This window comes from Chelonoidis abingdonii, chromosome 25 (assembly GCF_003597395.2).
Source record: "Chelonoidis abingdonii isolate Lonesome George chromosome 25, CheloAbing_2.0, whole genome shotgun sequence".
In the NCBI taxonomy this organism is placed as follows: domain Eukaryota; kingdom Metazoa; phylum Chordata; order Testudines; family Testudinidae; genus Chelonoidis; species Chelonoidis abingdonii.
In genome coordinates, this window is record NC_133793.1 from 9468240 (window position 1) to 9488608 (window position 20369).

The 20369-nt window shown below is 48.8% G+C and overlaps 1 protein-coding gene across 4 annotated transcripts; it reads right to left on the bottom strand.

Annotated features, from left to right (window-relative positions):
• Window positions 1–840: 840 nt before the first annotated feature.
• On the bottom strand, window positions 841–16297 carry PAFAH2 (platelet activating factor acetylhydrolase 2). Of its 4 annotated transcripts, none has more exons than XM_032802854.2 (11): window positions 16249–16297; window positions 14296–14409; window positions 12091–12235; window positions 11232–11328; window positions 9454–9522; window positions 9024–9165; window positions 5760–5873; window positions 4228–4319; window positions 3895–4065; window positions 2634–2782; window positions 841–1678 (listed from the first exon to the last, which is right to left on the bottom strand). In XM_032802854.2, exons 2-11 carry the CDS (start codon window positions 14383–14385, stop codon window positions 1584–1586), a joined length of 1164 nt encoding a protein of 387 aa, XP_032658745.2. In that variant the 5' UTR covers window positions 14386–14409; window positions 16249–16297; the 3' UTR covers window positions 841–1583. The 4 variants fall into 4 exon arrangements, with proteins under 4 accessions (XP_032658745.2, XP_032658750.1, XP_032658751.1 ...); XM_032802859.2 differs by lacking the exon at window positions 16249–16297 and adding an exon at window positions 16119–16187; XM_032802860.2 differs by lacking the exon at window positions 16249–16297 and adding an exon at window positions 14724–15593.
• Between the last annotated feature and the right edge of the window lie 4072 nt (window positions 16298–20369).

Below are 20369 nucleotides of genomic sequence, written 5' to 3' on the forward strand. Positions count from 1 at the left end.
CTCAAGAATCTCTAGGATGCTAGGATGGCCGCCAGGCTTCGCCCTGCTCTTGCCTCCAATAAATCAGAGTTGCTATTATTTGCACTGTGACAGCATCTATAGGCCTGAATCAGATCGCAGGGCCCCATTACGGTGGGCTTTGTACATGCAGGTAAGATGTGGGTTCCATCAGCAAATCCAGAACAATATGTATCCGTCCTTTATCTCTTGTGAATTTTCCCCTAGAGATTCCCAACCCCTGCCGTGTGGCGCAGTCCTGACACACTAGGCTTTGGCTGGTTGATATGCCCCCTACCTTGCCACTGCGAAAAGCTTCTCTGTCAGGCCTTAGAGCAACGTCACTCCCTGCTTTCTATTTGTCGACATGTTCTCACTCACCTTGGAGTTTTGGCTAATGCCAAAATCTAGTTTTTTGATGGTAACAGCAGCCTACCCCCCAGGGCAGCTTAGAAACCACTCCTGAATCAGAGAACAGGACCTTGGCTGATAGAACTGGAGAATGGACTGAGCTAAAAGGCTGGGTACCCCACCACTGACAAGGCCACTCTCTGGGCTCTATGATCAACTCTCCTTGTATGGAAGGTTATTGGAAGCTGGCTCTTCTATGGCGTGTTTCATCCATAGATCTCAAAGCATTTTAAAAATCAATTAATATTACTCCCATTTTATGGAAGGGGAAATTGAGGCCCAGAGAAGTGAAGTGCCTTGCCCAAGGCCATTCAGTCAACCAGTAGCCGTGCCAGGAACAGAACTCAGGTCTCAGTACCAGTCCAGTGCACTTTCCACTGGACAATATTGCCTCCTATGATAAAAAAACAAAAAAGAAAGCTTAGATACGTGTTATGAACAATGTTCTCCATCTTCATTTAATGCACATTTAAGAGAGAAGAAAATACAGTTTCTAATAAATGCACCATTTTACAGACGATATCCTTTTGACTGACATAATTACTACAGCAGCATTAATACCTCAGGTAATTCACAGGAGGGGCTTCTGAGGGTTTAACACAAGAAGAGAAATTTTCCCTCCGCTGTCTGAAACTAGTGCAATGTAGGTTCAGGTGTAGACAACAAAGTGCAGCCATACAAAGTGCATGGGGTGTTGGTAGGAGTCAAAGAGGACCAATGCAGGTCTCATGTGTGAAAGACTTTTGGAAAGAAATGTATTTAGAGGAGGGATTTGAAGGGGCAGAGAGAAAAGTTTGGGATCTGTCAAAAGGGGGGCCGCTAAGCCACACCCCACATCTGCTTCTGTCCAATAAGGCATCAGTTTTCTAGGTTCCAAAATCAGTTCTAGAGCAGCCAGGCGCCCCAGTCTGTTCTCGATGGTGAGTTCTAGACCAGAGAAGGGCCAGCCTCTGGGTTCCATGGCCAACCCTCGACCAGTCAGGACCTCTAGTCTTCTGGTTCCAGCATGAATTCTGGCTCAGCGACGGCTCCATGTCTCTGGATTCCATCAGCAGCTGCATGATTACACGTGCCTTTTGCAGAGTTATTGGAACTGCTGATTGAAAGTGAAGCTACTATCTTCCTGGTATGTAGGATGCCTAACATCCATGTGGACGGACCAGCAGACAGTGTCTCTAAAGGCTGGAGATGCAGAGAGGCGCCTCTGGAATCACTGAGTCACCAATGCCTTCCAGGAGATTATTCCACTGATCAAAATCTTCCTCAAGCCCTAATTGGGGAAGAGAGATGACGAAAGGATTACTTCATGATTACTAACTGCTGGCAAGGCTCAGTCACATGCATTACAAGAAAGAGCCCCCTGGCCCCATTAGCTGTGTTAGACAATGGCAGGAGCTGATGAGCATTAGTGTAGCTCTTTCCACAGATCACTAGGCTAACCTAGCCAAATGCACTTGGCTTTGCCTTGTCAGAGGAAGGTGAGAGACCTGTGCTAAGCCCATTTTACAGGGCACTGTCATAACACAGCAAATAGACTCTGCAGATGTGGAGTAGTGTTTGATTTTTAATGTACCTCCACCCTCTTCCCCACATCTGGCATTCTGGTGGATTGTCCACACAGCAGGATTCTTCCAGAGGGGAGTCTCTCAGCTGGCAACGTGTTTGGTGTGGCCTAGGCAGTGGGCTTTGCAGACATTCCCGTGAGGTAAGGCAGTATCATCATCATCATCTGTACATGGGGAAACTGAGGCATGAATGGAGGCAAACTGATTTGCCCCCATTCACAAAGTGAGCAGCTGGCAAAGCCAGCAGTGCTTTGCTTCCAGCCCCAGGCCAAGTCCATCTGACCAGGCGGCGTAGCTAAGGTTTTCACAGCACCTTCGCAAAACTCATGGTTTTGCCTTTAAATCTGGCACTAACCATTGAAGAAGGCCCTGCCTAATGCAGCACAAGACAGGTCACTACACCCCCTCTAGGCTTTTGAGAATCTTGGCCAGCTCTGTGTACAGGGCAGGAAGGAGGCTCTCCCCGGAACACCACGCCCACACATTGGCTAGCGTGGTCACCAGCCAAACAGGACAGAAATCCTTCTGCAAGCATCGCCTCCTCCAGACTATCAGCTGCTCCAGGCCAAGGAGGCGAGAGCCCCAGCTCAGACGTCTGGGTGGACAGAGGGCCCCACTGCACCATGCCAATGAAAAACATTTTTCTGCCTAGCATCGTACTCAGATGTTTCTGCAGGAAAGCAAGCGCCGCCCTGTTGGTGATGTCCAAGCCTGTGTATGGGTCCAGGGTGCCTCTGGTCTGGAACAGTCTGTTCAGGAGATTCCCAGCCAGAAAAGTGAAGTCAGTCTGACTCAGATGCACAGATCCCCTGGAAAAGGGAGAAGGAAATGACTCCTTTGGAGACGGGGATGAAACACTTTAACCAACGACTGGGTCTTGCTAACTTTACAGCCCTGGGTTGGGTCTACTCTGGGGTTGGGAATCTCCCACTGGTGGAGACACAGATGCTGCATCAGGAATCATATGACCCTGCTCATAATACAGCTAGACAGCCTGGTGGTAAAAATGCCAGTGGCCATGTGAGCTCTGTCTTCACTATGGTCACTAATCTCCAGTGCAGTCACTGCTGGGAGATCTCTCAAAACCACCTAGGATAAATCCAAGTCCCATGGGCACTTTGCCAGTGACTTGAATGGGACCAGGACTTCAGCCCCAGCATACACAAGGCCTAAGTAATACAATTCACTGCCCACCCTGACTCAAACATGACTCAGTGGTATTTTCCATAGGCCACAGAAATGCACATAACTCTGTGAAAGCACATAAGACAAGATCCATGCCTGAAGAGCTGCCCGTCTAACTGAGACAAACAACCTGCAAATTAAAGGAAAGCCAAAGGAGGAAGACGTCCTACCGGAGGGGAGATCAGTGTGGGGAAGGTGCTGGTGCTGGAGGTTGAGATGGAATTTGTAGGGAGGTTTCTTGGGGCAAGAGAAAAGGGAGGCAAAGGGAGTAGCAAAAGGCAGAGAGCTGATGTGGGAGAAGGGAGAGTCGGAGTGAGGACTGGGCATGGGAGACAGAGGCGAGGGGAACATGAGCTGAGCTGTCAGCAGGAGCATGGCTCTGAAGGTGAGGACAAGGAGTCCAAAGCGGATGCAGACAAAGGTTGCTGCACACCAGTGGGACAATAAAACTTAACACAGAGTGAGCAGCGTTATGGGATTGTTCGCACGCTGTTATAATAGTAACCCTTGGCTCATATATAGCACTTTTCATCTGAAAATGGCAAATCACTTTAAAATGGATGACAAATAGCATTACCCCCATTTTAACGATGAGACAACTGAGGCACAGAGCGGGGCTGTGACCTGCCCAAGGTCACCCAGCATGTCAACAGCAAACCCAGGATGAGCACTCCTGGCTTCTAGGCCATTGCTCTACCGCTGCCCCAAACTGCCCAGACACAGAGTGCGGACTTACAGGATGGTTATGATCTTGGTCTGCCTGTTTCTGGAACTGAGTCTCTTCATTTTGGCAACACTTTCTGTGGTCTGGAATTTCTCCGTGTTGATAAAAAGCACCGGCTTGGTCACCTTGTGGTAGAAATCGTTCTTCAAAGGGAACATCCAGGCATCGAGAGCAACGGCGCAGCTGCAGCAGGACAGAAAACAACAGGTAACTCTGCTGCCACCTAAAGCCTTCTATTCCCATCTGGCTTGTTTCCAGAAATGCATCCCCAGCTCCCAAGCTGATGGTGAGTCCTTGCTGCAAGTTTTACTGCTTGTTTAAAAGCAGCATCTGTCTGATACTCACCTAAAATGGTCCTCTTTAGAAAGGGCAAGAATTGCGGTCGCTCCTCCGAAAGAGTGGCCCATTACAGCAACTTTAGTCAAATCCACACTCTCCTGCAAGGAGGAGGAAAACTGTAAAGAATCCAGTCCTCAAACCTCACTGCACAAAGGTCCTGCTGGGGAAGTAGTGACCTCAGGAAAAGCCAGCTTGCTACAGAGGCTCTGAGTTGCATTCACCAGGGGAGTAGATGTTAGAGGGAGTAAGGAAGTCTTAGGGGTGACCCATGAAGTTCCACATCTCTCTGAGGCAGGATGCATGAGGAAACTGAGGCACAGAGTGGGTAAGTGATTTCTCTAAGGTTACACAGTAAGTCAATGGCACTGCTAGTAACAGAACCCAGTTCTCAGCTCCCAGTCCCATGCTCAGTCCAGACCTACGCTTGAAATGCTGCAGTTGCAGACAATACCTATGCCAACAGGAGGGGCTGTCCCACCGGCGCAGGTAATCCACTTCCCCAAGGGGCAGTAGCTAGGCTGGTGGGAGGGAGACTTCGTATATCGACCTGAGCGACGAAGCTGCGTCGACCCAACTTTTTCATGTAGACCAGGCCTTAGAGTATGGCTACGCTTAAAACGCCACAGCAGCATGGGTGTAGAGACTCCACCTCCCTGAGAGAAGGTAGCTAGGTTGATGGAAGAATTCCACTCTCAACCCAGCATTGTCTACATTGGGGGTTAGCCTGGCAGAGCTACATCTCTCTGGGGTGTGGATTTTTCAAACCCTGGAGAGACGTAGCTATACCAATGTACATTTTCAGCACAGACAGGCTTATAGAATGGTACCCAATTCTGCAAGAAGGGGCACCACAGTGCAAGTCCCCAAGCAGCAGATGCAGTTAGTATTTACAAGGGGCTCCGTGCGAGTCCCTGGAATGGGAGGCTGAAGGGAAGAGAAGTACTTGATCCCTAAAGAATACATTATCTTGCCAATCCAGGAGCAGCACTATTTGGCCTTGGGGGGATCAGAGTCTCCTAAAATAGATATAAACAAACTATAAAGTGGGGGGAAGAAAGAAGATGCTGGTGAGAGGAAAGGAAGAAGAAAAAATGGGGAGGAGATGGAAGAGGTGCAATTAAAGGGGACAAAGAGAAAAGGGAGGATGGGTGAGAAGAACAAATAAGAGAGCAGAGCTGAGAGAGGAGATGAAAAGGAAATGAGGGGATGGACTGGTGGGACAGGACAAAAAGAAAAATGAATCAGGGGCTTAAAGGATTCTGGTTCTGCAAGTTCTGCCCCCCACGCCTCCAATTCCAGGAGGGCAATCTGCAAATTTCACAGAACCAGGCCTGTTCCTGTCAGTAACAACACCTGCAGGGCCAATGAAAGGAAGGTGTTGGGTGGAGGAGAGGCAGGTGCTATTGCCTTTATGAGATCAGGTTAAAATCACTGGCTAGCTCTGAAGGCCACCCTGCACGGGTTCCAGTGAATCCCTTCATAATCTGCATGGCACAAAAATGTCTCTCCGCTGCAACTGAAGAGTTGGCTGGAAATACCTTCAGTGCAGACAGATCAAATCCTTTGTGCAAGACATTGGTGACAGCTTTGCCGCTGCTGATGTCCTGCACCAGCCTGAGCCCTCGCACACACTCGTTTGCTCTTTGATGAACCTGTAACAAAAGTGTCCCTGGTTAATTCAACCCCTTTTTTCCTCCAGGCTGATCAAGCATCAACACAGGAATGATGATAATATAGCATAATAATGTGCTCTCCCAAAACGCCCTTTGTCTAGGCACATCACAGTGATTTGCAAAGATTAATAAGACTCATTACACCAAGTGAGGTCAGTAAGTATCATGCCCCCAGCATGCACACACGGAAAGTGACTTGCACCACTTTTACCTCTGTGTAACTCCACTGAGCTCAATAGGGTTACTCCTGATTTGTACTGCTTTAACTGAGCGTAAAATCAGGCCTTCAGAGACTTGCCCAAGGCCGCTCGGTGAGTTAGGGGCAGAAACAGAATCCAGGATACCTAAGTCCAGTTTCAGGCTTTAAACCACACTTCCTTTCTTGGATCACAGCAAATGTGCAGACAAAGAGGAAAATACAGACACTGCAAGAGGTTCCCAAGGGAAATCGCTATAAATGTATTGGAAAAGCTTCTTAAAATCCAGTTAATTTAATACCGTGAACTGCTGAAGATAAGCAAAATATTTCCACTGTATCAATAAGTAAGGAGAGTACTCAGAGGACAGATAATGTGTTTTGCTCAGTGGATCCACCATGGCCGAACCTACCAGCCAGAGGCCAATATAAAAGATGGAGACTCCCCAAAGAGGTCCAAACGCCTAATGAGAAACCCCATCCCCCCACCCCCGGCCTCCCCAGCAGCTGGGAAGATGATTGCAGGGATTCCTACTGAGGTGCTGTCCCTGGACCCTACTCAAGGACTCAATTTTTTGTAACAGCTGCAAAAGATATTCTTAAATAACCTCATGAGGTTTTAACACACTGGGTCACAGTGAAGATCTGGATCACATTCCCATAGATCCCAGTGTGCCACCAAAAATAGATGCATTGTGGAAAGTCTCTTCCCAAACCGCATTTGCTCCAATTCCTCAGACAGAGACAAACACCTACAAGATCTCTATCAACCATTCTTAAAACTACATACCCAACCTGCTGAAGTGAAAAAACAGATTGACAAGAGCCAGAAGAAGTACCCAGAAGTTACCTAACTATAGGACAGGCTCCAACAAGGAGAAATAACAGCAACACCACTAGCCCCCGCCAACCTTCAGCCCCCACCGACTAAAAACACTCTCCAGCGCCATCATCAAAGATTCTACAACCATATCCTGAAAGATGATCCTCACTCTCACACCAATCTTGGTGAGACACAGACCAAGTCCTTTGCTTACATGTTACAGACTGCCCCCCAATCTGAAGCAAATACTCACCAGCAACCACACACCACAGAACAAAAACACTAACCCAGGAACCTATCCTTGCAACAAAGCCTCGTCCACATATCTATTCAAGTGACACCATCATAGGACCTAATCACATCAGCCACGCCATCAGGGGCTCATTCACCTGCACACCTACCAATGTGATATATGTCATCATGTGCCAGCAATGCCCCGCTGCCATGTACATTGACCAAACCGGACAGTCTCTATGCAAAGGCTAAATGGACACAAATCTGACATCACTGTAAGAGCAACAAAACTGACCAGAGTCTTTGCCAATTTCACTCTGCCGCTGTTTGAGCTCCAGCAGCACTGGAGTGGTCTGTCTGCAGACTCAGGAAGAAAGCTCTGCTTTGGGGTCACATGTGGAAAGTGTTCTCCACTTGCAGAAGATCAAAGAATTTATTTAATGTGCACACTTAAAGGGCGATCATCAACTTTAAAACAAAATAAAACAAAAATCTGTCTAAGCTTAGATAAAAACTTGTTACAAGTAAAACAAAAGATTTTTATAACTGAGATGGAGAGGGGAAGCGGGGAGAGACCTACTGCAAGTTGTTTTTCCCCTAGTTTGTTTATTCTAGACATTGGACATCACAGCTCATAGTTTCCTGTGTATAGTCAGCCTGGTGCCCCTGTTTGTGTGGATTTTTCTAAAGTGACAAAGGACAGAAAAACATGATTTTAAACCCACAAAAACTGGCAGGGGTCTCAGGAACAGCACCAGAAACCACAATTAATCCAGTTTTTTAAAACCATGCTACATTTCAAGTTGCCACTGTCCTTTTAAACTCTGCAGAAATTGAGAGTTTGGGCCCCTTATTTACCACGGGACTTTCCTACTTGCCTGGGGTGAGCAGGCAACTGGATTTTTTATGCCCTGTCCAAAACAGCAATGAGAAAAACCTCATAAAAAGTTAGAACTCAGAGTGCTGATAAGCACCTGGAAGTTTGCAGGCTCATCTGAAGCTTAGCTCAGCCTCTCTAGGCTGCAGAACTGAGCTGGAAACAAGAACTGGTGCTCAAGAGTATTCAGGCAATTTTTTGTTTCCAGTGAGGCAGGAAATACAGCAAAACCAGCCAGGCTGCTTTCTGCCTTGCCCTGAACTCAGACACAAAGAGGTATGTAAAAGTGTGAAAGGCAAACAAGTTAACCGAACGGTTTGGCATCTACAAAACAGGTTCAACTTTAGGTTCAGTTCCAGAAATGGCGAAAGGTCTGGGCAAAGCAAGAAGAGTGAGGGTATCTAAAACCCTGGTGGAATCTCCATCGCTGGTGATATTTAAGAGTAGGTTAGATAAATGTCCGTCTGGGATGGTCTAGATAGTATATGGTCCTGCCATGAGGGCAGGGGACTGGACTCGATGACCTCTTGAAGTCCCTTCCAGTCCTAGAGTCTATGAATAGCCCTTCCCCCATACTGCCTTGTGCTGTGGCAGGCTCCTCCCAGCCTAGAGCAATGGTGTGGTTTGCTCTAGTGGTGGGTAAAAGGCCAGGCAACTTCCTCTCTGGTTCTCTTCCAAAGGGATGTGAACACAGAAAATGTTCAAAAACATAGTGCTCCTCCCTCAGCCGGAGACCGTCAGCAGACTTCACTGCCTCCATTGCTCTGACTTAGCATTTGCAAGCTTTTCTTTGCAACCGTGACTGCATTTCTTTTTTTAAATGAAAAGAGAGATTCTGGCATCATCATGTGACACTGGCAACTGAGGCCCTAGGCACATGCCCATTGCGCGTAGCCTTAAACTGGCGAGGAATTCAGGTGTGATGGATTTTGCCCCTCCCCAAATTGGTTCGGCCTCCTCCATCCTACACACAGCCTTTCCCTGCCTTCCAGTCATTACCTGTGGGTTTCGAAAATGAAATTCCTTCTGCCCTTCTTGGACCCTTCGAAACGGGATCCATTCCTCCGGCAGCGCAGCCTCCAGGGAATTGCACCCCCCAGCCTCTGCCTTGCAAAAGTAAGTTGCACAGGCAGAATGGTCTCTGCAGGAATAACAGGACAGTCAAGTTAAATCACTGAGCAGCAGCCACTCATCGGAAACACAAGGCATGCAAGGGAAAGGGGAATATTTAGCATTTGGTTCAGCTTCTGGATGCCCCCATTTCAAAGAGAAGATCAGAGACTGCACCTGAGTCCTCGGAGGATAATTCAGCAGATCACAAATCTGCTGAATTAATAATCAACCGGAAAAGAAAATCTACTAGGGGAGAGGGTGGGTGACCACCAGGAAACAGAGTGCATCATGCTGTTCCAAAGGGGCCGCCACCCACCTGTGCTCCAGCGCCATCACCAGAAAGCCACGGGAGGCCATTTCTGCACAGACAGCCGAGTAGACGGTTCTGAAAACACGAGGATGCAAAGGGAAAGCAGAATGAGGGCTCGATCCTCTGGCTCCCAGAGGTGCTGAGCACCCTCCATCCCCACTAGACTCAACAGAAATCCAAGGCACTCAGTACCTCCCGGACTTGCTCTGCTCCTACAAAGTTTTGCTGCAAGTCTCCCTGTTGAGAGAATGAGTCATAATCTGAGCCCAGGCATGGGAGCGAGGGACACCTCGGTTCTAATCCTGGCTCAGACACTGACGTCATCTCTGGGACTTGGCAAAGCCACAATCGCCCCGTTTTCAAAAGGTGCAGAGCACACACAGCTTCCATTGATCCCAGTGGGAGCTGCAGGTGCTCAGCACTTCTGATCATGGAGGCACAGAGAAGCGTGTGATTTGTTTTCCCCATCCATAAAGCAGGGAGCATACCACCTAGGGGTGTTGTGAGGAAGGGGTAACGTTTGTCAAGCGCTCTGAAGATGAAAAATGCCAAGTGTTGTTATTACAAATAAAGCCAGATGCAAAACCACTGTTTGTGCAGCGGCTGAATGCTCGGAAAAGCTGCTTAGCCAGATCTATTAAATTGTGAAACAGTCTCTTAAGGGAAGTGGTGGAAGCCCCATTGCTTGAATCATTTAAAACTAGATTGGACAAAGCACTAAGAAATACGCTGTAGAGAACCAGTTTCCATTGCCCAGCAAGACCTGTGAGATGATTGAATAGGATTTTGCTGCCCCTAGCATCCACGTTTATATATGCAGTAACTAGGGATGACTTTATACGTCTAGAGGAAGGTACTAAGCTATTGGCATGGTATTAAACACGGATTTACAGCAGACGTCAGTGGCTCTGACAGCCGGAGATCACAGGGTCTCAGCCTACAAGAGTGGAGTTTTTGCTGACAATACCTTTGCATATCCTCGTCCTTGGCTTTTATAAGGATTTGCTGGTGGGGAGGGAGGAGGGTTGTAATGGGACTGGGAGCCTTTCACTTTCACTAGGTCATCAATTTAAATCTGGAGAAATGGGCCAAAGGGGACTCTCATCTGCTGGCCGTCTAGTGTGAAACAAATTGGTGTGGGCCTCTGGCTAGCTCCCTGTGGGAGGTGTGTCCACGCCGCAAAAGCCATCATCACAACTGGCACCAACTGAATCCCACTATTGGGTGTCCCAGGACAGACACTGAAGATGGAATTGGCTGTAAAAACTAAGCTCTGCTCTTTGCCCTAGAAATGGTCCATCTAAAACAGAGGTAAGATACTTTGGCCCAGATTCTCCGCTAATGAAAATGGGCAGAGCTCCACTGCAAATGCTGATTTACACCAGCTGAGAATCTGGCCCATTGGCTGAGCAACATGGAGGCAGCTTGCTCTGCCCCTGCTCTGTGCACAGAACTCCAGTCTCCAGACCTGCAAGCCTAGCATCTTTCATCAGCATTCCAGTCACTTACTAAAACAATGACAAGAGACTTGCTGGGGATCGGATCTGGGCGAGTCTCCGCCTGGGAGCCTGACACTTTTTAGCCAATCCCTTGGCAGAAATGACTGAGACGTCCTAACCCCAGTCTGTTGGCTTGTGTGCATTTAAACCAGCCCCCTGCTGACACTGCAGCCCAGCCGAAAGTTCGATTAGCATTATAGGAGAGGCAGCCTCACACAGTGAATATGCCGGAGATCCCTCTCCTCTTTCACCCAGGACCGTGGGAAGTGAGGTCGAGACTCTTACCGAAAGGCTCCCAGGCCATGGGAGAATATGATCAGTGGGTACCTGCTGCCACATGGCTTAAAAGGCCCATTCCAGCTCACTGGAACTCTGTAGGACCCTGCGGGAAGAAGTGACAGATGTGAGTGGAGTGAGCCAAGTTGTCATAGGGCTACAGCTCTGACTCCTGCAGTCGCTCTCGTTTGTTCTGGGGTTCTTCAGAATCCTGACCCCCCCGTCCAGCCTCATGTAACCTTCTGTACCCAGGGAACAACAGGAGATTGACTGGGAGAGGAGTGAGCATCTTCCCAAGCCCTTGCAACTTTCTATACCTAGAGAACATTTCTAAGGCACCCTCCATCCCAAAGTGCGTTGTCACCCTGCTAAAATGCAGCTGCGTCTGAGGAACAGGACAGCAGCCAAGCAGTACATAGCCCAGAAGTGATGGGGGGAGGGCAATTTTGGATGGCACAGCAAATGTCCACACTAGGGGCTCTACTGTTCACATGGATCTTGCCTTTGGACGTCTCATCGGAAACTCTCTGCAGTCTGCATTTCACCTGCTGCAGAGACCTAGTGTCCCAGGGAGCCAGTTAGTTCAAGCCTGAGGCTGTGGACTCTAAGCCATCCTCTATGGTGTTATATTATCCAGTCCTCTCCCTTTCTTGCGACTAATCTGTAATCATGCTGCCTTATTAGCTTAGAACATAGAACAACCAGCTTCCTCTGACTCTGGAGCTAAGGTGGCAGCAGGGGGCCATTGTCCTATGACCCCACTAATAGCATGCTGTGATAACTGCCTCCATGCATGCTCCCAGGAGGCAGAGAGTCTGGGGCATCCCCCCAGGGGCTGAGATCTATCTGAAGCCATCAGTCCTCTCACCGAAAGTCACATTGAGCAGCGGGGTGCACCACTTCAGGTTGAGGTAGTCAGCCAGCCCATCGCAGTACTCAGGGCGTGGGATCCAGAGAGGTTGCTCTGCCCCCTCCTGGGGAAGGCAGGGGTAAAACAACCGGAAGAAAAGCCCCTAAAGAAAAGAAGGAAGGATTATGGCACACATATCACATGTGTGAAACACCTCATCCCACCTAGATCTGAACAGAGAATGTCACAGATTATAAAAGCACCGTGATCCTCTGCTCTGACCTCCAGCATCCACCCTTCATACCCTCAATACAGAGGTCAAACCAGGAGATCCTCATCTAGCATGTGGTTATCTCAGCACCCGGCTCTTTGGCTATATCTTGGCAACGCTGTCAGTGAATTAGGGGGTTTGATTCACACAGCTCCCCGACGGACGGATCCACTCCTCTCCTCACTCTGCCCATGCTACAGGCTGGAGCTGTGTGCACAGAGCCCCCACTGGGCGGAAGGCACATGGAAGGAACAGATGGCATGGAGAGGGGACATACAGGAGGAGTGTGGACACCAAATGGAGAAAGTGGATCGGAGTGGGTGAGTGGGAAGGAAAAAGAACAAATAATGGGAGGAGAAAAAGGGTATTCTTCCTCTCAGGAGTTAGTGCCCCATCCTATAGAACTAGGACCTAGAACACAGGCCTGCCCATTGACCGTCTGGCTCTAGGACCCCCCCAGACCAGACAACCCACCCTTCTCTGTGCGCCCTGATCATTTTCTGCCTACATTACTGCAGCCAAGGTACATATCCTTCTCCAGGACTGCTTCCATGTTGCACTTATGCATGGAACAACCTCCCCTGTTGGGTCATCAGGGAAACCCCCATGATTCAAATCCATCCTATTCCATGTTGTTATAGTGAGGCAGTCAAGGTTGAGAAGCTGACGGCTTGACAACTGATTTCTCTACATGCTCACAAATCCACGGGTATTTAATCGGGTTACATTGCCTGCCCTTCCTCAACTCCACTGGACATGTATTATCAGCAAAGGCAGGGGAGTTTTGTTATATATAAAAATCCTTAATGTTCAGCTGAATGTGACTCAAATTGTGCCCTCGATGGACTATGTCACCAGGCAATCTTCTCAATATTACCTTTGTTCTTCCTCCCCCGGTTGGTTAAACCAATTTGTGTACCGGATCTGAAAATTACACAATAAGCTGTCGAGGAAGAGACTATGTTGTAATGTAGCTATACAGGACTGATCACATGGGGGCCCTGACCCTTGACTGGTGCCTATGGGTGCTACTGTAATACAGGTAAACAATAATAATTCACTTCTGTGATACCAACAAGAAATAAGTTCATTATGGCAATTTAAATACATCTCAAACCAGCTCCGTCCCCAGGTTTCCCAGCACGTCCTGTCTACTCTGCATCTCAGGCCTTGTTGAACTGGGAAGGGGCCTTGATTCCAGCTGAGGTGCAAACCCCAAGCAGAGACTAGGAAAGCTCCGAAATGCAGCAGCTGAGCTCGTCCTCACCTTCCCCTATGTTCAAGCCGGGGTTAGCTGGTGCAAATCCTGGCTTCCCTTCTCTGTGCTTGGGCTTTGCACAGATGCTGCTACATCAGTGGCTGGCCAGCGACTGCTGGAACTGGGGCAAATTCTCAATGCACACAAGAATTCAGATGGAGGCAGGGACACTCTTTACTTCCACACCTTGTACAGCACCAAGCAGAGTCATGTTTAGTAAATAATAACTGGAGACAAGTGCAGTGTCAGCCTAACTAGTTTTAAGATGCAGCTTGGTCAGTTTACGAAGGGGAAGATATGACGAGATTGGCTTCTATAGCAGGAGACGAGACTCAGTGACCCAGGAGATCCCTTCCAGTCTTATATTCCTTTGTTCAAGTGTCCAGAGACAGAGTTCAGTTTAAGGAGAGACCAAGAATCCAGTCGAGTTAGCACGAAATGTGCAGCTGTAATCTTCTTGCTCACATGCCTCCCCCTCAGCCAGTCTTCAGAGTGACCATGAGTCACACAGCAGGCAATCTCAAGTACCCCACAGGCTGCATTTACAGGGCTTGCTGCAAGATCAGTTCCAGCAAAACAAATAATCAAATAGCTTGAAACACCATTGCCCTCCTACCTGCTGATCCTCTGTTTCACGCTGGCACAACTAATGAGAAGCGAAACCCCGAGCAGCTAGCAGTGCTCATTACTGTACCTTCCGGTTGGGGCCCACCATCACATCCGTGCAGCCCACTTGATGAGGCCCATTCCCATGGGGCAGCCTGAGGGACTGCGCTCCCCCCATGCCTTCCTGAGCTGGAGATAGGACCTAGAAAGGGAGAGAGGAGGTTGCAGGGCTAGAGCTGTGTCACCCAATGGCTGGTGAAACAGAGCCAGTTAATTTTACTTCCTTCATCTGTTTCCTGTTGAGCAAAATCCTCAACCAAAGCCTAACCTATTGGACTTTGAGAGCTGCATAACATTGGCTGGCGATCTTAGCCATCAGGCAGCAAGAGCAGAAGAGTGAATAAGATTTTATCAAGAACTCAGTGTGACCAGGCAGTGCAAGGAAGCTGGCCTTTTGACTCCCAGAATTATTATGGGCAGCAGAGGCAAAATGAACTAATTGTTCCAGCAGGGCACCAGGAGCCAGGACTCTGGGTTTCAGTCACTGACTCATGGTTTGACGGCAGCTAAATCATTTTTCTCCATGCTTCACTTCTGGAACATGCTTTGAGCTCCTCCAATGAAAGGAAATGCAAGTGCAAAGTATTATTTGATCCTAGCGCCACAGAGATTAGAGATGAAAAAGACTCCTATCCATCACTGTAGGGTCTAAAGAGCCAGGTTTTGAGAAGCTCCTAAAGTCCTCAAAAGTGTTTAGGAGCTTAACTCGTATTGATTTCCATGGGAGCTGGGCTCCTTTCAGGGTCTGAGCCATGGTGCCTAACTCCCACGCAGCACTGCATGACTGTTCCCTATAGTGTATTTTCTAGCACTCTGTCCAGTCTCCAAGCAAAGGGGCTTTCACCACTTTCCTTCAGAGTCTGCTGCACTGTCTTCACAGCTGCTTGTAACAATGGCTAACATTACAGCAGGATTTGACCTGCATCTAGGGCCAGGCAAAGCCCCGCTCTGCGCTGATCCCTCTTCTCTCAGCCGAGCACAGCTTGTGCATTCTGGTTCTCGGCAGGACAGCAGCTTTTTGTTGGGAGTATTAGCTCAGCTGCTTCTTGAAACCGAACTTAGAGAACACTTTACACCAACCAACGTCCTGCCCTGGCTGCTGTTTATTGTGGCAGTCACCTCTCGCATGCCTTCTAGAGATTAATCTCACACCATCTGGACATCTGTAAGATGCTTGGGACAATGGGGTTCTGGGATTCAGACTGCCGGAGCTGATCCAGGAGGCAAGGCATGACAAAGCGGGCTTGCTTTTTTCTTTTTCAATTGAGTGACGTTTTCAGATTCTGGGATAGGGGGACCAGACAGCAAATGTGAAAAATCAGGAATGGGGGTGAGTGGTAATAGGAGCCTATATAATAAAAAGACCCAAAAATCGGGACTGTCCTTATAAAGTCAGGACATCTAGTCACCCTATCTTGGGAGCTTTACAAGAACAATACCTGAGTGACAACACTTGATCTTATATAAAACCTTCTATGCTAGGATCTTAGGGGGCCGACACCAACCTACAAAGCAGGGAAATATTATCCCAAAAGGACAGGTGGGGAAACTGAGGCACCGAGCGGGACAGTGACTTGCCCAAGATCAGCCAGACAGCTGGAATCGGAACCCAGGCACGGCCACAGGCCACCCCTCAGCCCCGCTTCCTCTCTCTGCCCCACTCCCCCCAGTCTCGTGGGCCCTGCCCCACTGGCTCTCGCTGGCTGCCCCCCGTCACGCCCCCCCACCTGTGTCACCCTCCCGCCAGACCCCGGCCCCCAGCCCGGGGCCCTCTCTCCCCCCACAGCGCCCCCCGCGACAACCGGCCCCCACAGGCGGCGGGAAGGAGCTGGCGCTGCCCCCGCCCCTTACTGCGTCTGCCGCCCCCGGGAGCTCAGCGGAACCGGCAGGGGGCGCCTCCGGCCTGAGATGGTCGGTTCGGAGCGCGTGGGGGAGGAGGCCCCAGGGCCACCCAGGCCGGAACTACAGCGCCGGCACCTACCTGGGGTCCCGCCACCCCACGGAGAGAGAGGAGGCAGCGCCGCCCAGTGCATCCTGGGACACGTAGTGTCATTGCCACGCCCAGTGTGAGGGGTACCCAAGCTCAGCACTACAACTCCCAGAGCTCCCCACGGCCTGGACGGACTCCCACCGCCCCCAGAACTACAACTCCCAGAGATCCCCGCGGCTGGGACTGTGCTCCCACCTTCCCCAGCACTACAACTCCCAGAGTTCCTCGCGGCCTGGCCTCTCCCCTCCCCCCAGCACTACAACTCCCAGAACTCTCTACTCCAGGGAGCCTCTCTTTTTTAACTACCTCTCATATTATTTCTCTTGGAATCTCTCCAGGGGGCAGGGACAGTGAGTTAATGGGTTAGAGCAGAAGGCTGGGAAATAGGACTCCTGGGTATTGAAGGCGGGTTTGGAATCCCACAGCCCAGAAATATAGTTCTTAGCTCCAGGGGAGCTGCCTCACCCAACCCACAAGACTACAAACCCCAGCGTTCTCTACGGCACAGAGCCATCAGGACTGCGACTCCCAGAATTCATTGCTGCAGGCCATATTTATCTGCTGTCCTAAAACGATCAGAGTGGGTTGCATGGAGCCCTGTTCCCAATCAAGGCTACTACAGCCAGATGCATCTTGAGAAGTGAGATGTTTTACCTGCGAAAGCTTATGTCCAAATAAATCTGTTAGTCTTTAAGGTGCCACTGGTCTCCTTGTTGTTTTCGTGGCTACATACTAGCATAGCTACACCTGATACTTGACACCCAGATTTGCCAGCTGTTTATGTATTTCCCCCCTCTTCCTCGCCTCTTTTTACTACAACTCCCAGAGCTCTTTGGGTGCCAAAGTCTGGGCTAGTGAATAACGATACTAAGATGCCTGTCTGCTTTTCACCTGTGGATCTCTGCTGCCAGGGTTTCTAGGTGCCATGACACTAGCTGGAGGGAACAGGTCGTGTTCTCAAAGCACTTCCTAGCCAGACATGATATGAGCAAAGGCCTTTAGGCCAGGCAAAGGGTGTGCGAATTGGTTAGCTGAGCTTGAGTCCGTATTTTCACATGCTGTTACCAAATGGTCCTGTGCACTGAGACACTGAGGGTACAGGTGTGCAGACGTTTCCAAATATGGCCTGGTTAGGAGCATCTTTAAAAGATGTGGCCCACAATATGCTCTGTCAAGGAATTTCCCCCTAAACTCTAGTACTTGGGCCTTTTCCCCAGGCTTGGAACATGCTTTTCATGCATCAACTGCCCTTCCTCTCCCATCCTCGAAATCTCTTTTCAAGTCCCTTTCCATCACTGACTACCTGATCTCTCACTGTGTCTGCCTTAAGTAGACCATAAGCTCCTCAGTGCCTAGACTTTGCCTGTGTGTAAAGTTCACAGGACTTGAATGGTGCTACAGAAACGATCATAATCATAGTTCTAGCTGAGAGCTGAATAAAGGGATCAAAGCCAAGGTCAGAACTTTCAGCATCAGCCTATTGCATCGTTCATTCCGGAGCACAATTGCAAGAACAGTTACATTGCTTGTATATATAAGGGAGAACTCCCCCATCCACACCCCAACCTTCTCCTCTTCCTACTTTATGTTCCTAAATACAAATGATCTCTCTGGTCCCAAAATTGGGAAGCCACTGCTCTCTTTCTCAACTCTACCTGCTTTTGCTGCCTTCCTCCACAGCCTGGGCTCTTATCAAGTTACTATAGACTTGGCCAAACTGAGCTTGATCCTGTAATTCTACTTGGCAGGTGGATGAATCCCAGATCAGGCTCCTTGTCTGAAAGGGCTCTCCCCATAACTACAGACAGCATGTGGGATTGGAATGCCTGTATCCCCAGATTTATTGCATTGGTGTCTCTGAGGCTGAGAGTACAGCTGGAATTTCCTGGCCCCTTGGCTGGTTCTGGAGACCCAGTGACTGACAGGGAAGGTTTATATATGTTTACTCTGCTTAGCATTTTTGTCTTGACTGAGAAACTGTTCATTTGAGGGAACAGCAGAAAGAGGCTCAAGCCACAGCATCCATCTTCGGCTCCAGATTTTTGATTATCTTGGGCTTTTTGGGGGTGATGACCTAATCCCTTCATTTCCAGCTCTGATTTTTATGATCTGAGATAATATTTTGAGCCCACATCCCTCTTTTTGAACAGGCTGAGTGTGGCCAAACCCTGAGGGAGTGGAAGACACAAATAAAGGAAAATGCTCTTTGAAAACAAGCCCAGGTTTGCAGCTTCTAGCAGCGAGGAGCTGTGCAAAAGCCCAGCAAACTCATTCTGTGCATCTGGGATCCATTTTCTCTTTTGGCAGCCGCTGTTGGATTCATTTTTTTGTGTGTGTGCAGAAAATGCTTAGCTCCCTGTTAACTAGAGCCCGTAATAGAGTCATCATACGAAAGATGGGAAAACTAGTCAAGATAATTACATTTTGGACTTAATTAAAATCACGGCCACTGATGACAGCTTAGCCTGAACTGGAGAGCTGCTCTTCCCCGCTAATTAATACATTTCATTTTGCAGCTCGAATTGTGCCACAATAAACAGCATGAACACAGGCCAAGGCAGAGTTGTATAGTGCAGTGTGTAGGTTCGTTCTTGGTAGCGACCTTCATTGATTATCATTATTCTGATTATTTACTAGTAATGTTACTTATGGGCTCAGTCGGTGATTGTGCCCCATTATGTTAGATATCACCCCAAAGAGTATAGTACGGTCGCTTTGAAGAGGACATTTCGAACGTGTCACGTTTTAACCCTAAATGTTTGCGAATCTGGCCTTTTAAAAGGAAAAGGTACAGAAAACGCAACCACACACGACCGTTAATACAGTGATAGCACAGCATTATTATACATAGATTTTTAAGGCCAGAAAGGACCATTATGATCATCCTTTCTGATCTCTTGCATAACAAAGGCCATCAAACTTCACCTCATAAGTCCTGCACCAGGCCCGTATCTTGTAGCTGAGTTGAATCATGTTTTTTAGAAAGACGTCCAATCTTGATTTAAAGAATTACACTCGTAAAGCTCCCACCTTATCCTCTCTTAAATCCCTTCTTAAAACCTACTTGCGCTGCGCTATCTACAAATCACTCCCGTCTGGACTGGTTAGGCAAGCAGGGAGCTGCATCTTCTGCATTTCTGCAAAACTCTGTTTGTTTTATGGTTATCTTGGCCTCCGATCTCCCGCACCCTCACCCCGTTTGTCTGGTTCATCCATCTGTTGCATTCTAACTGAAATGTAGATTCGTGAGCTCTCTGGGGTCCCTGATTCTTGGCTGAGGTTCCTAATGCAAATCATTATCAACAACAATAGCAATGACCATAGTAACTGGTGCACAGAAAAGCTCATCAGGGAGTGGGAGAGTCTGAAAGAATGGGAAGGATGCAGATGCCAAGGTAGGAGGGGGATTGTTCAAGGTGGTACATGGGGGTGTGACTAGGAGTAATGGGATGAAACTGAGCAACCAGAAACTGAAGGGGAAATGTTCTGCTGTAAGAGGCTGAAATTAAGAGGAAGGAATTTAGGCTGATTACCTGGAAATATCTCCTGGCAATTGGAGGCCCTTGACTGCAGATTCATCTCCCATTGCATGGCTACATTTAAAACAGCTCTGGAGAGAACATACTTTGTGGGATCCCCTCCTAGGACCCCACACCCATCTACCGGGATCTTGCTGAGACCACCGCCCTATTTAGTAACATGGGAAGGGCAGGGAGTTGATGATCCCCTGCTGCCTGTTCACAGCCCTGCCTGGGTGTCACACCCCCACAATGAACCCATACCTTAGCACAATCCTGCTGAGGTACCAGGGGGGCTGAACCTACTCGGTCTTTTCCTTCTTTGGCTTTTATGGTGTCATTTCTACTTTGCCATTTGTGTAAACTCTGCCAGAGACAGCAAAGTGAGGATCAGATCAGTAGCTTGGTATTTGCCATGTGACTCGGGTATTGCATAAGCCCCTCTGGCCCTGCAGTGAATGGTGGTAGGGGTGGGAGCTTGTATTGCAGGGGATGATTTGATGAACCTGTACGGGGTCTGATAGCCAAAGCAAATGAAGAGAGAGACGTGCTAGACATAGAAAGAAGTGGAATTAGGACTATTATGGTAGTGGC

Excerpts from the sequence above, each read along its gene's own strand:
- PAFAH2 (XM_032802854.2), bottom strand. The coding sequence starts at position 14,385 with ATGGGGGGAGCGCAGTCCCTCAGGCTGCCCCATGGGAATGGGCCTCAT. Across the intron at positions 5,874-9,023 it reads TTCATTTTCGAAACCCACAG|GTTCATCAAAGAGCAAACGA; the intron begins GTAATGACTGGA and ends CTTTTGTTACAG. Across the intron at positions 4,066-4,227 it reads TCTAAAGAGGACCATTTTAG|CTGCGCCGTTGCTCTCGATG; the intron begins GTGAGTATCAGA and ends GTCCTGCTGCAG.